At 38.7% G+C, this 16,122-nt stretch overlaps 1 protein-coding gene across 4 annotated transcripts in view; it reads left to right on the top strand.

Annotated features, from left to right (window-relative positions):
- RUNX1T1 (RUNX1 partner transcriptional co-repressor 1) overlaps window positions 1-15,274 on the top strand; it is a 135,303-nt gene extending 120,029 nt beyond the window's left edge. For all 4 annotated transcript variants that reach the window (XM_081258071.1, XM_081258070.1, XM_081258073.1 and 1 more), the window contains 3 exons: window positions 283-351; window positions 5,481-5,671; window positions 14,727-15,274. In XM_081258071.1, the coding sequence (XP_081114197.1) occupies window positions 283-351; window positions 5,481-5,671; window positions 14,727-15,002 (536 nt within the window). In that variant the 3' untranslated portion in view covers window positions 15,003-15,274. The remainder of the gene's footprint in view (window positions 1-282; window positions 352-5,480; window positions 5,672-14,726) is intronic.
- The last annotated feature ends 848 nt before the right edge of the window (window positions 15,275-16,122 follow it).

The following is a 16,122-nucleotide window of genomic DNA, read 5'->3' as shown; positions in this document are numbered from 1 at the left end:
GAACAGTGTTCCCAAATATCATATTGTATAATGAAATATTTAGAGTTGTTTTGGCTTTGAGCATACAAGTCATTTAGACCAATGACCTGTTTTCCTTGCACTCTGATGACTGGTCTTGCTATTTTTGTTTATTTTTTAGAAGTGAAATGCCCAGCCTTTTAAAACTATGTTTTTGTAGAGAAGCCGAGATAGTGGGCATTGCTTGCTTCTACCCTGTGTAATGACATAACAGTGCTTATGGTGCTTTCCTCCTCTCTCCACCGATTTTTATCCTTTTCATAGATGCACATCGGGAATTCCTTCACAGGCCTGCTTCTGGATATGTGCCAGAGGAGATCTGGAAGAAAGCTGGTAAGAATTGTTTAAAAACACGAATTTAGTGTTCTGGCAGCTGTGTGCAGTTGTTAATGAAGTGACGTGAAGAATGACAAGAAGGGACTTTACTGCTAACAACAACAAAACAAACCCCCACACACAAAATTTTAAAATCCTGATGAATATTCTTAAACCAGGCCTGATTAGAACATGAAATAGTTTTTATTTTAGTAGCATCTGCTAGTGCTACTGTAATGAGAGTCTGGTGATGCTTCTGTTATAAACCCCATTTTTCAGGGGCTATAATGGTTTCAGGCTGGAAGCCTGAGGTCTCAGATTGCATGCAATTTTTCCTTCATGAAAACAACGTCTGGTGTTTTACTTCAGCCTTCTCTTCTAATTTTTTTTTAATTGGGGTATAATTGACATATATCTCCTGAATTCTTTTTAAAAGTATCACAGCAAATCTAGTTCACTTGCTGAGGCACTCAGAAATTTTATGGTTACAACCAGTTTTTAAAGTTGATCTTTTGTGCTAATTAATATTCAATGACCAGAACTAAATTAAGTTAAATGACAAAGTTGCTAAATTTCAACTTTTCCTTTCCATGTATACTATCTGATTTTCACTAAGGGATATTGTTCTGCATTTTGAAGTAGATTTAAGTTTCTGATGACTCATTGACTTATTGGGCTTAAAGAAGTTCAGATCTGGCAGAATCTTGGTAGAACACCAGCCCTGTAAAAGTTGAGCCAAAACCTTATTTTTAAAAAGAAACCAACTCAGGAGATAAAGCACAAACCTGTTTCAAGAGTTAAAAATGACATTGCAAACACATAATGTGGCTTTGAGCTACTATAACTCCCAACTGTTAAAATAGTTTGTCTGAGTTGAGAAACTGGAAAATGCTGTTTCTGCAGACGATCAGATGAGTATAGGGCTGAGAACCCCAATCAAGGAGGAAAGGGTTTTTCCCCCACAGAAGATTTCTATTTGGGTTTTGATTTGACACAGCTATGTCTATAGATCTGTGCAACTTGGTGACTCTGGTCCCTTGGCTCTTGTTCGAGTTTTGTGGTTGTTTTTTTTTTTAATTTTCTAAGAAATAACTCCTTTTGTAAGTGTGACAAGGAGTTTCAAAATCTGATAGTATAGCAGCGTAGATTAAGAACCAGAGAAAGATCTCTTGCATGTCCAGTATACAAATCAGGTAGATCCATTCAGCCTAAAGGTTAAGGTTTATATATGTGTATATGTGTGTGTGTGTGTGTGTGTGTATATATGTATGTGTGTGTGTGTGTATATATGTGTGTGTGTGTGTGTGTGTGTATATATATCTATATATATCATCTGTATAGTCTTACCAGATTTAGAGCATTGCCTCTAAGAAGAAGATTTTCTACCAGGATAATAGTCATGGGATACTCGTAAGATGTTAAAATGTGCTGGGTGCCACCTACCTGGAGAAGGAATTGCTACATCTTTCTTCTGACCATTTTTCTTCCCCAATTTTAAGCTGTCAGTTCAATTTGTTCCAATAATAGGTACAAAGAGTTGCCATTTTGGATAGCACAAGGATGACTTTTTATGTTGAGGGATAGAATCTCTGCATTTCCCTATTTATGTGTATTTAAGTTAAATCTTGATAGTTCATAAAGAAAAATTGACAGTGAAGTCGTGCAGTCCAAATTCCTTCTGTGCTATTATCTACTCAAGCCTTTGTTTGACTGCTGTGAAGTGAGAGCAGATTTTTCTGCATATACCACCTTTGTTGGAAAGTCAACTTGAATAGCTGTGCACAAAGGAAATCCTACCATAAGTGGTAAGCAATTGGAAGCAGATTCAAAACTTCACTATGTACTTTCCACTTAATCAGTTTTTTTTTTTTTTAACTTGACATGTTGTAATCTATTGAGTCCACTATTATTTTTCTTCACTTGTCTGTTTTGTGGGTTTCTGAAACCAGTTCTGGGTGTACTTTGCATCGTGGGGACTCAGAGGAGGGGAAGAACGATACTTGTTTATGTGGTGTCCATGCATTCTCTAAGAAGGGTTAAACCTTATCAAACCATGTTTCAAATATTTTTAATATGTGCCTATCCATCGGCATTAGGTCTTCAGTCTAAAATCTGACTTGGAAGTAGTGTCCATTAAATTCGTATTCTTATCACTATCTTAGGGATAGTGATATCCCTAATCTGCTGCATAAAAACAGTTTGGGAATAGTTTTCTATGGATAGATGCTAAATTTTAAGGAGTATATTGAATCTCTAAAGTATAGATGACAGTTTCATCTGGAAGTCTCAAGTAACTGCTTATAATATTCATCTTTATAGGCTTCTTAGAAAGCATTTCTAGTGTCCGAAGTGTCAAGGCATTCCAACATGAGGAAAACACCAAAGGCAGAACGGGACGTCTACACTCAGCCTGTTAAAATTTGAAAGCTTTTCCCCCCAGGAGTCTAAAATTGGCTGTGGGCATTTTTTTTTCCCTAGGAAAAAACCTATAAAGTGTGTCTTTGCAATGAAACTATTATACACTACCTTTGTGACAAAAGATAAGTAAATAAAATCAAGTTTAAAGCATTTGAAAGATATCAAAGGGGCAGAGCTCTAAAACTGAATGTACTATAACCCATGCATCTTCTTTTCAGAGAAAATTATAATTGCAAAAAGTATATCCTGTGCTTGAAAGTACATCATGTAATATTTTGCACCATTTTATTTTGAAATGATTTCGAACTTGCAGAAAAAGTTGCAAAAAATAGTATTAAAAAATCCCATATACCTTTCTCCCAATTTTCCCTATTTCACCATATTTGCTTTGATGTCTTCTGTTTCTCTCTTCCTCTTTCCTTCCCTCTTTTTCTGTTGTGCGTTATATTTTTCACCTAAGTACTTCAGAGTAAGTTGCAGACATGATGTCCCTTTACCGTAAACATTTTAGTGTGTATTTCCTAAGAACAAGGACATTTTCTTATGTAACCACAGTACAGTTACCACAGTCAGGATATTAACATTCATACAACACAATTATTTAACCTACAGAGCCTATTCTAAGTTTGCATGTAATCCTAATAATACAATATAATAATATAATGATATACATATTAAATATTTGGAGTCCTAACAAATGTCAAAGGCCATATCAGTTTTCCCCTAAAAGTAGTATTTTTAAAAGCAACCGCAAAGATAACAAAATACACTCTGAAGTTTAAAGGTCTTTATAAAATTGGAAAAAGTCTACCATAAATATAGTTTTTAAATTGCAACTGTTTTCTTCAGTATATTTCTTTTTCAAACGATCAGTGAATGTTTGCAGTTGGTAATAAATATTCAAGCACCTTGCACATGTCCTACCAATTCTCTTTGCTGATCTGTATGTGCCTGTGGGATTAGAATAGGAATGCATAATTTAAATATAAATTGCCTGATTTGCATATACAATTAGTCAAGCTACAGCTTTGATCGTAAGCAAAAATTATTGTCCTGTATTACCACTTAGATAGAATTTTAATTCACCTTGAATATTCAAACCAAATTAGACCCTGACTGTATAGTTAGAAGGGCAGTGCTTCCCTGGTGCCCCAAGTCATTTATGATAGGATAATAAAGGCATCTTTTCACCTCCTGGTGAAGAAGGTGCTGCCAGCTCTGTGCAGTGCTCTGTTTTCAGATTTTAAATACATATCTTAAAGCAACCAACAAAGGCTTAACATATTTTAGTTAATATTTCCAGTCTGGATCTTTCCCTATAATTTAGTTTATAAAATCTAGCAGACAGTAATTACAAATGAATGAACAAACTTCAGAAATAATTCTGGGAAAATGGTGGAGGCTACAAAAGTCACCATGGTTAATTATTAGTGGAGGGCTTTTCATGATCCTCAAGTCATGAACTATGGATGTGTGAAATATAACTATAGAAATTTAAGGAACTATAGGGGTATTTGCATCTCTTAACATTTTTAATCTACAATAAAACATTTTTATTAGGAATCTATGTTTTTAATTAAACAGAACATTTAATTAAGGTGCTTTTCAAGTGAGTGAAACAATTAAGTGCAAACACTTGAATGAAACATGTCATAATTAGTTTTAATAGAGTGTTAATTGGTAGTAGGTTTGCCAAGTTAATAATTACTGCTTATTAAATTTTCAATTAATCATTGTCATTTTGCTTTGAATAAAGATGAAAATTAGATAAACTAATTCAGGGGGAGGATATTTTCCCTTGTTAATTAGAACAGTTAATTTTTTAAAATGGAAATTACTTGTTTTAGTTGTCAATCTTATGTTGTACATTAGTCAAATCTTTGCACCCTTTCCACAGCCAAAAATAAAGAGCTAATTTGACACCTTGCAGGTTTGTAGTCAGGCCTGATTGTTTTGGCCTGCAGTATGATTCAATTATATTTGTCCAGTGCAACAGTTGGTTATGCAAGACTGTTTATATTTGATTCAGTAGATGGACAACAGCTGAAAGTCTGGAAATGAGAAAATGATTTTTTTTTTAATCCCTACCGTTTAGTCTATAGAGTCATATGTCCACATTACTCAGGAAATGACAAGAAAAAGAAAAGCTGGATCTTCTGTATGTTTCATCTTCAATTTTCTTTAAAAGGTCTGCATTGGATTAATTGTTATGAGATACCTTCTCGTTATTCTGTTGTATCTTTTACTAGCAAAATAACTTTGCATTTACATATGTGTCTGTGTAAAATCTATTCCCTTCCTCTCTTTCCCTGAAAGCTTTACCCCTGTACTCCCTGTGTTCATATTAACCTATTGCATTGTAGCAAAACACCTTCTTCATGTGTCTGAATTATCCAGGCAGGTTTCTTGTGGTTATTTTCGCCTTTTGTCTACTTAGTCTGGTCTCAGAATCCTTTCTGGGGTACTAGTTTGGTAGAAAAGTTGTAGTGATGCTACAGTAGTTTAAAAGATATTCCCAGGAGTGTAAATTAAAGGAAAAAATCTCAGCCTTTGCTCTCTTAAAATGAATTTCCAAAATGTGGTTCTTTAGACAGCCGGAAGAACTGCCCAGTAATTGGGATGAAAGTCATGCATGTTGTCTAGCATTCTGTGTAACAGCGATCAGTAGCCCAGGTCCCGCGCTAACAGAGAGCTGTTCTCTTGTCCGGTCCGGCCCGCCTGGCACGCAGAGGAGGCGGTCAACGAGGTGAAGCGGCAGGCGATGACCGAGCTGCAGAAGGCCGTGTCCGAGGCCGAGCGGAAGGCGCACGATATGATCACCTCGGAGCGCGCCAAGATGGAGCGCACGGTGGCCGAGGCCAAGCGGCAGGCGGCGGAGGACGCTCTCGCTGTCATCAACCAGCAGGAAGATTCGAGCGAGGTGAGGCGCCTGATGGAAGACTCCCTGGGGAGATGCTTCCGTTAATGAGGGCGGGCCTTTTCGATTTCAGGAGATCACAAGTAAAGGCGGATATTGGAGTTGAGACAAACGAATCTTTGCGGGGGTGGGGAATTGGAGTAATTTGGAGAGGCTTGGCACTTGTGGAGTTGACCAAGAGCTGATCAAATTTTGTTTTTATTAAAGGCCTAAAAGAACAACTGCCATAAAAGGTTTTTAATATATGTGGTGGGTAACAGATTAAAGTGAAATTCTTAGAACTTCCTAGCACTATTTAGATTCAGAACTCTGTTGTGTGTGCGTGTTAGCATATGTGTGTGGTTTCCTTCTAACAGCTGGGATTTAGGAGAGAGACCCTGTGTAAGCTGTGTAGTCTGAAGACATATTGCAGGCCAGGGATCAAAGTCATTTTCTTAACTATTGGTTCTGAAGTCCAATGCTAAACCAATGCTTGCATCAAACATTTCTAAGAGATCTTCTGCACAGTCTGTTTTTGCACATGATTTGTAATAACCATTATGATGGTCATTTCATAGCATAACATCACTGCCAGAGGTAATATTATTTAGTGTTATTACAGTATATTTAAAACACATACGCACGTAGCCTAAATGGCAGAAGGATCTGGGAAGTAACTAAAGCACAGTGTCTAACAGAATGCCTTTTCAACAGAGACTAAAGTCAGAGCAACATGGTAACGCTCTGCATTAATTAACACAGCACCACAATCCCCAGCCCAAAGGACCCTTAGATAAGGACTACAGTTAGCTAGTCACACCATGCTGAACTAGCAACAGCATAAGCTGATAAATCAACGGTCCACTAAAACACATATCTACAATTTGTGAAGGAGAGTAAGAATTTAATTTGTACCAGGCTTGTCTGTAGATGAAAGACCCTGTGGGAATTATTCGATACCCAGAGTTTCTATTTAATGTGTAGCAGATGAATAACAAGGGGACAAAAGCAATTGATTTTCAACATTCGAAAGTTTCTCGGGAAAAGAGGGACAAAGGGAAGTGTATCTACCCTTTAACTGCAGACTTTTCCATTGTTGAATTAAATTCAACTTGAATTTAGACATAAATTCAGTTTTACTGGCATCTTATGGCTAAGATATTTAAAGACTTTGTATTGTGTTTTTGAAAGAAAACACAAATTTTATTAGCATCTTTTGGACAGAATTTGTCCTGCTCTATTCAAGTTAGTAATACTGTGAGGCACAGTTGTTACCATCGTTAAAACATTATCACTTTCATATGAACGTTTTAGGGCTGTTATGCATGTTAAGAGTATTTTATAGGTCACTAAATTCTAAAGATAAATATCTTGGAGAAATTGAGAATTGAGTCTTTATATTTGGCTAATAATGCTGTATTTCTTTAGTATCTATAAGCTGTGTACCTTTATTTCTAATATTTATCCAGAAAAATATATGAGCTCGACACTGGTATTGAGCATTATAAAAATATGGTGTATCGAGCAGTAACTAGAAATAGTAGATAGGATGAAATAATCTAGATATGAGTGATCTTCTAAAGTAACTGTTTTCTTTCTTTCTTTTTGGGTATCTTGAGAAACTGATCTTTAATAGCACTACCCTTGTCTTCGGTGACATTTCTCAAGGATTTTAAAGTAGACTATGCTAGGAGGAAAGGTTTGGGAGCCAGAGAGCCACATTTAATTCCTGGCTCCATCTCTTATAATCCTGTGATTTCAAGAAAACCACTAAACCTCTAAAAGCTTTGGTTTTCTCATCTCATACGGTGGCTAGAACCTTGAGATGTAATCATTTTATCATGTTGCAGGTGAGGAAGCTCACATGGCTAGTCATGCAGCTAGGGGTTGGCAGGATCCACGCTGGAGCTCTCAGCATGCTGTCAGTCCTTACATTGTTCCAGAACAATGAAATAAGCATCATGAAGGTCATTTTTGGATACAGATTTTAAAACTGTACCCTATGGACATTTTTTTTAAAAATCAGGTTTGCAACCTGCCCAGGGCAGTTTGTTATTTGATACATATTACTCTAAATTATATCCATTTATTTATTTATTCTGTCAATAGCAAATTATTCTATGTGGGGGACAGCGCTAGGCACTGAAGATACAGTGGTTCCTACCTTCTTGTTCACTATAATTCATTAGAAGAGTCAGATCACTAAATTATGAGTCTTAGTAGAGTTTAGTGTAAAGGCTTCTGGGAAAAATTTTTGTTTCATCTGATACCTAAGGATAATCAGGAGCTGTTCAGCAGCCACCTTCCACCCACCTCCCACCCCACCCCCACATTGCCTCATCACTGCTTTTTTGGGCCATGCGCACGTCAGTGCCTTCGTACAGAGAAGATGGGAAGGCAAGCTTTGCTAGGCTTTGAAAACAGGATGACTATGTGGCTGATGAGTGTTTTGGAAGGATCACGCAGTCTGCAGTGTGGAGAGAGATGAGAGGAAATGAAAAGGAGGGACCGATCTGTTTTAGGAGACAGATGAGGAGGAAGATGGTTGGATGAAGATGGTTGGCAGTGGTGCTGGGGGTGGAGAAAATTGAACCTGTGAGATAAAATGGGCAGGATTTGATGATTGGTCAGCTGACAAGGAAGGGAGAGAGTTGTGGTTTTTCAGTAGACATGCAGAGTTTGGGGTGTACACATCAGGTGATCTTCCTTAAGCATTAAACCTTTAAAAACTTACTGGCTTTGATCTGCCCAGCGGTTTTTTGTGAAAGGTAACCTTTCTTCATTTTTTTTTTGTGAATAAACAACAAAAGTTAAAACATTTAAAGAAGTTCAAATCAATTATTTAATTCAACTAGACAGACAGATTTCCTCTGTAGATTGGAAAGGGCAGATAGAGCACAAAGGCCTAAATAGTTTATGCTGTCTAATGTGAAAACCAGGAGAGTGCATGTTGATCCTCAGCCCAGGTGCCTGCCTCTCAGGCCACTTCTTTAGTAGCCACACGGCAGTACACTCGACTCCTTCAGGGTATTCCCATCCAGTTCTCTAAATTCACTTTGGTTTATAGACTAATAATCATTATTACTAACCGTTAGAATGACACTGGACTGCTTAGGCAGACACAGGCAAATGACATTTTCTGTACTTTCTCTTTTAACATGTATTACATATTTCATCAAGACTGTAATGCTAGCATTAGCATAAATCAAAAGAAAGGAAATTCAGTGAATCTGGCCATCTTCAACCGTTTCATTTTTTTCTGTATTCATTTCTGTTTCCTATCTGTAAACATATAGAGTCTTTTTTTCCAGTGAATATTGTTAGATTTGGACTATTTCAAAAGGAACCTGCCACAGCTTTTCTTTGAGATCCGTAACTTGTTCTGGCTTAGGGGATCAAAGCACATGGCTGGAATTGAGCCTCGAACAGAGAGCAAGTAATTGTGCTGTTCCAATCGTTAGTTTCAAGTTTAAGCCACTAAAGTGATATTTTCCCCCAGATTGAAACAGTCTTTATTCATTATTCCTAGATAAGTGCAGAAGTGCACACGCTTATATTGGGTGGTTTTGTGGCACTTAAGCAGAAACACTGACTGAACCTTTAAACTTTGTTTCCAGAACCTGCTGAGCCCTAATAGTGTGAACAGGTCACTCTGGGAGGTTCATCTTCATTACCCCCTCTAGAATTAATAGAGCCATCCCCATTGGATCCTGTGCAGTGCGGCCCAGACTCTGGGGATGGACTAAGTGGGCTCAGTAGGAGGTAGTCACCACACAGTTACTACACACAGTCTCCCAGCATGGTTCCCATTAAAGCCTCACAATCTGATCAGACCTATCGATCCCCAGAAGAATTTGGAGCTCTCACAGCATGAGCTGATTCTATGTTACCTAAGATTTTTGCCTATTTGTTTCATTTATTAGAAGACCAGCTGTCTGAATCCATAGATGTTCATGGTGTATTGGATGGTCTGTTGGGCCTGGAATGATATGGAGTGGTTCACCTCTTGGAACTTTGGTTTTCTCATCTGTAAAACTGGGATAATGTTTATAACTCACTTTGCAAGGTGGTTGAGAGGTACAAATAAGATGAGTAGAAGTATTTTATAAACAAGTCACCTTATAAAGAGCAGTGTGAGTATGTAAGAGAGAGAAAAAAATGAAAACAATTAAGAAGCTATTCTAACAGGAAGGGCAGGGAAGGAATAGTAACCGTGAGATTGGAAAGGAAGGGAGGCCATGGGGGAAGCAGGGTCTGTAGGGTTTGGCACTGAGAGGTTTCAGGGGAGTTTCCAATGAGATGACAAAGTCGTTGGCCTGAGCGTTGCCAGTGACCGAAAAGGACCACACCAGAGTCAGGTTTAGGGATGACTGACTTGGGTGACAGAGGAGCATCCTGGTGGCGCTATAGAACAGGCAGTTGAAAATAAGAGACAGCAGCTCAGGAAGGAAATGAAGGCTGGAGGAAGGTTTGAGAGTCATTTTCTTACAGCTAATGGTTTAAGACCATGACTGCCAAGGGGGAGTGTAGGAAGGAAAGGATATTTCTTTTCTTTATGCCAACTTCCCTCCTTGCCAAGTATTTAGGGGAAAATGAAAAACAAGAAGAGGAAGAGGTTATAGTATAAGAAACAGAGTTTTATTATCTTGAAACCAAAGTTAGAGGGACTTTCAATAAGGGAAGTTTTTTTTAAAAAGGAGGAATGGGGAAAAAGTCAGTAGTGGTAAATCTTCAGAAGGTCGGAGGACAGCGAGGAAGGAGAAAAAGTAACTGGCCACTAATGACGTATAAGTGGAAGTAAGCTCATGTTCTGTCTGTGTAGCTGTCAATGCCTATCAGGGGAGGCACAGGGCCACCAGCTTTCTAATTGTAAAGGTTGTGCCATGCAGAGATGGTATGTAGTCTCATTTGCTTTCAGCCAGTGCCAAGAGGAGGAGATGGTGTTAGTTCCTGCCGTTTATTCAGGACCCACCGAACATCAGGACACTTCAGTTAGCACTGACATAATCCTGAATAACCCTATCATTATGATTCCTACTTTATAGGTACTCTCACTCTACGAGGTTAAGTAACTTGCCTGTAGTTCTGAAGCCACTAAGTGATATAGTTGGAAGTGAAAAACCAAGAAAGCGTGACTGAAGCCACTCAAAATTGGAAGCCATTTCCATTACACACCATGATACCTTGTCTTTGGTGTTCCGACTTCCTGGTCCAACCTCTGTCTACTTTCAGGGTTGAAGTGCCCTCCTAACCTTATTCCTGCCAAAACAGTCTCTAAGAAAGATCTGAAATAGGCAAAGCTTGGCATTTTGGAAAGAGTATTTGGTTTGCAGTGCAAAGACCTGAGTGAATCAAACCTTGCCTATGTAATTTCATATCTAGGCAAATCATTTACTATAAAAGTTATTTACATTTTGGGAATTTTAATTCTAATCATTCTACTTTATTCATTGAACATCACTTGCGTGCAAGGGTTTTTCTGGAGAATTATAGGTGTGTGAGACCTGGAGAAACTTTTTAGGAGAAAATGTTTTGTTTCTGGTAAAAGGAATTTCCAACAGTAAGAACCAGAAAGGATATTATTTTGCTGGTAGGACAGAAAGACCATTCTCTCTGTATCTAAAACAATAAGATGAAGGAAATAATTTTGTTCTTAGGGCCAAAAAAGAATTGCTGATATGAAACAAGTGTCAACAATCTTTGACATGCAGCTTTGGCACCAAAAGCTTCAACTCATCATTTCCATTTCCCTATGTAGTACCAGTACATTTAGAAAAGGGAGGGTTGTGTTCTGCCTCCTATTTTTCATGTGAGTCCTAGCCTAATTTTGGCCAATTGCTGATTCCCATAATAGGGAGGAAAACATTCCTTATTGCTGAAAAGGGAATAATATTATCACAAATAAAGGGAGACTATAAAGTGCCATGGGCTTTGGGAATGAAATTTGCTATGAAATGGTATTCTTGAGACTTCTGTACTATTTTAGTAATTCAGTCACCAGCATCATTGCTTAGAGGACTGAAAGGGAAGCTCAGTTATATGAAAAATGAATGATTGAATGAATGAAAGAAATAAGCAACTATCAGGTAATACAAGCCTGAATATGAAAAGCACAAATTGAAAAATGTAAAATTAGATTAAGCCATTGACCACCTTAATCTCTGCCCTACAGATACACCCCTGGGTATCGTACACAATTTGCAGTTTCCACCTTTGTGAATGGCAGAAAGCTTAGAAACTTAAAATGGTTAAAATTAGAGTACTCATAAGATTCTGCACATTGCACAGTTCCCAGAAGTGATGGTTGAGAGGCCGAGTGCCAGTGGTCAGGCATCAGTCTTACAGGTATGGATTAGTTAACAGGAAATTTGGTAGAGCCACCCAGGAGAAATTAAAAGAAATTGCTGTGTCTGTCTTCTAATGAACTTTTAAAGAGGAATATGCACTTTGGGAATTTCCATTGGTTGAACACTTGAGCTAAAGTTCCCTATACATTCATGGCAATGCAGTGTCAACAGCAATAAAAATATGCAGGTTTTTTCCCACCAGCTCATTTGACTTGCTCTTTGTTGCACCTTCCTAAAGTCAAAGGTTGTTTTTGTCTCAGTGGTGGGTGGTGAATGAATGGGATTGAGCAACTTTGGAGTGGGACTGGAGGTAAAGCTAGCCAGAGCCCTTGAATCCTGGGTCAGAATCCAGAGATGCTAGGCAAAAAGGCTCCATTCCCAGCAGCTTCATAATCCAAAACATCTGTTTCTATATTTGGCACAATTCCACTTTTTTATTTGTAAAATTGTTCCCATCTTTGAAAACACTTTAAAAAATAAAGAAGTCCCCATTCTGTCTCCTCTTTCCATTCCCCAACACATGCATTTGTAATTACCTGGTTTAGTCTGTGTGTTTAATCAACTTAAATTGAGAAGGTTGCCTACATCTGATTTCAATCTGAAGGAGCCATTGAGAACTGGGCAGTTACTGCCTTGTGTCTGCCAAGATGTGCCTCTGCCAGAAAGCGGATAGGACTCACACCAGGGTATTTCCTAAAGAAGCCACTTAACTCAGATTAGATGTTTAATTTCCTTAAAATATTGTTTTGGATCTGGATCTGTGTTCTCTAATTGGGATTTTCTGATGTAATTTAGGAATTTCACTTATTTCTGAGTTTGTTCCAGGATCCAGCTGGCATTATTCTAAATGCCTAAAGCTCAAGGAAGTAAACTTCCTTGAGTGATGAGTGTCGTACCTCGCTGCTCTGGAGGATGGGCCAGGCCCATGTTTGTTCAGGCCTTTGTGGAACCATTGTCCTTGAAATAAGATTGAATTAATTTTGAGAAAGAAGGGCTTCTAATTTTGGTAATGAGGCCTCTGATCAGAGGTACATATTTTTTGAGATATTTTCCTGGCTAAATTAAATGGAAGTAGGAAAAAAAATTACTTTGTTCTGGTACTATTAATTTTAATTCCATTTTTATTTATGATATTAACATATAAATCAAGCTTCTAGATTTCTTCAGCTATGTCCACTTAAAACACCTTCCATTGGCCAGAATTTGAGATCTTAAAGTTTTAATTTTTTTCCCTTCATTGGGCCATACTTTCTGAATGGTAAAGAAATATGAACATAGGGCTGAGCTCTTTCTAAAAGTTTTAAGCTGTAGTTCTTGAGTTTTTAGGCTTCCAGCACTTGAAAGACTCTAGGAGCTCCTTTAGTTTTTAGCCAAATTAGAATGAGTGCTAAAAATTGCTTTGCATATTTTTGCACAGTGGTAAAGCCATACACAGACCAGGGTGATGGGCTGACATTCCACTGGGGCATTTTTAATAGGCTTATGAGCCCACCTTAAGCCACACAACCAACATGCTGAAAGCAAAATAATTGCAGGGAACATAGTGGGGAGATTTTTAATATCCATATACATCAGGGCTTTAAAAAATGTATTTTAACTGTGACACAGCTACATACTGTCAGCTGGTTGGGGTTACCAGATTACAGTCGGAAGTTTGTTTTGCAAGAAAATAAAACCAAGGAAGATACAGGAGAAATGGTAAAAGCTAAGATCACTTGCTATAACATTTCACAATGGGGATGGTCTTGCCAAAGGAAGCACAACGTTTCAAGTTGGCTTCCTGAGGTTCCCCCTCCTCCTGGAAGGGTCCTTAGGGCACTGTCATTGTTAGTCTCCTCCCTGACACTCCCTCATTCCCCAGGATCTGTCCCACTTAGGGGCTCTTCCATCTCTAGTATGTCTGTCCCCAGATTCACAATGCGTTTTATCTCAGAGGCAGCCTCACTGCCTGCTTTTCTCACTTCTTGGAAAGCACCAGTGGAGATTGGCAGTAGGCTTGCTAGGGTCCTAAAACTTCACAAATATTTACTGAGCACCTACTATATATATCAGGCACTGTTGTGGGTGCTTAGAATATATCAGAGAAAAAACAAACCAAGGATCCAGTCTCCAGGGAGCTGAAGTAAAGGGGATTGTTTCGAGACTTTCCTACCATTTGGTTGTCGGGTACAGTGAATAACTGACTGCAGTGGGAAGAACTAAACACATGCCCTACTTTTTCTGGTCTGTGGTAGAGCAGAGGATAGAATCCTCTATCTAGTCCATTATTTTCCTTTGAGTCTAATAGAGCATCCTCATAGTCCCTTTGTGATTCCTGTTAGTGTCTAGAAGGAAGAAGCTTCTGCCAGGAGTGCTATCTTTGAGTCTTTCCATGGTGGTAGTCGTATTAGAAAGGAGAAAATTTAGATGTAGGCAGTTGTTAGTATGGGTGAACAGAGAATTTAGATGTGAAGATAACTAAACCTAAAGGGAAGGGCTTTTATAGTAAAAATGGAAAAGAGCTTCAACCAGTTTGTTTAGATGTCATAATAGTTTTTGGCAGAAAAGTCTGGGCAGTTACACCAAAACCTGCATCTTCAGGGTGTTTAGTGTGTGTACACATACACACCTGGATTCTTCATTCTTATAGTTCTGAAAAATAAGGGGGTAGTGCTGCCTAGCATATTTCCTTAGACTTTAGCCTGGTCAATGTAATAATTTGGGATTTCACTTTCTTCTGCCTTCTCCAATAGAGTTGCTGGAATTGTGGCCGTAAAGCGAGTGAAACCTGCAGCGGCTGTAACACAGCCCGATACTGTGGCTCGTTTTGCCAGCACAAAGACTGGGAGAAGCACCACCACATCTGTGGACAGACCCTGCAAGCCCAGCAGCAGGGGGATACGCCTGCTGTCAGCTCCTCCGTCACGCCTAACAGTGGGGCCGGGAGCCCGATGGACACACCACCAGCAGCCACCCCGAGGTCGACCACCCCGGGGACCCCTTCCACCATAGAGACAACCCCTCGCTAGATGTGCACTCAGAACTGTCAGAGGAAAGACAACACAACCAACGTGAAACCAATTCCTCATCCTCAGATGCTCAAAGTTGTTTTTTGTTTGTTTGTTTGTTTATAGGTGAACTATCCTGGTTCAGTACTTCAGCAAGAGAGAACCTAACTGTATCTTGAGGTGTTAGTAAAACAGAGGGCCAGTAACGGGTCGTAATGACTTACTGTGGATAACAAAGATTTCTTTTCCTTAGAGAACTGAAAAGAGAGCAGAAAATATAACACGAAATGATAGATTTGACCTCCTCCTTGTTATTTTCCAGTAGCTGGGATTTTAAACTAGATGACCTCATTAACCGATGCTTTACCAAACAGCAAACCAAGAGATTGCTAATTGCTGTTGAAAGCAAAAATGCTAACATTAAAAGTCACAATGTTCTTTATATACGATAATGGAAAAAAAGAGGAAAACCCTCAAGGGCATGAGCATTGGCTACAGCAGTAGACATTTTAACAAGAAGATGAATGGCGTCCGTGGGTTACTAACTGAACTTTGAAGACCCGCCACAAAACGCGCAGATGTGTAGCATATTGGAAGGAGACACAGATGTTCGGTTTTTTTCCTGTTTCTGAAAAGAAATAATATCCAGGTCAACAGAAGGAAAAATGAAAGATGATTTGCAGTGGGATACGTGAATACAGCAGCAAGAAAAAAATGCCATAACACAAAAGGCTCCTTTATATATATATACACACACACACAGAAGTAAGAGACTCAGCCTGCAGTTATTAGCATCCTGGCAGCTTTGACACCAGCCAGCTGCCCTAAACAGCCCTCAACGTTTCTTCACTTTTGCAAGGTTCCACAGAGCAAGACATTGGGTCTATTCCAGCTCATTCATTTTATATTGAAAAATAATTTTTAAAAATGATGGCTCCAGCTCCAGCCCCTTTCTAAATTTTTTCAACCCCACCCTGTTTGGATTTTTAATTAAAAACTAGTAGTTCTCTTGGTGTTAAAACACTTCTGTCCTGTGAGGTTTCCCAATGGTGTTTTTCTTGTAAACGTGCTGGACGACTGTGAAGACGCGTTGTAGTTTAACCACGTGCCCACATTTAGTCTCTTTATTCCTAGTTGGTGA

Source organism: Mesoplodon bidens (assembly GCF_964165515.1).
Source record: "Mesoplodon bidens genome assembly, chromosome: 16".
NCBI lineage: Eukaryota > Metazoa > Chordata > Mammalia > Artiodactyla > Ziphiidae > Mesoplodon > Mesoplodon bidens.
Note: the sequence above shows the minus strand (reverse complement) of the source record. Positions and strands in the feature narration are given on the sequence as shown.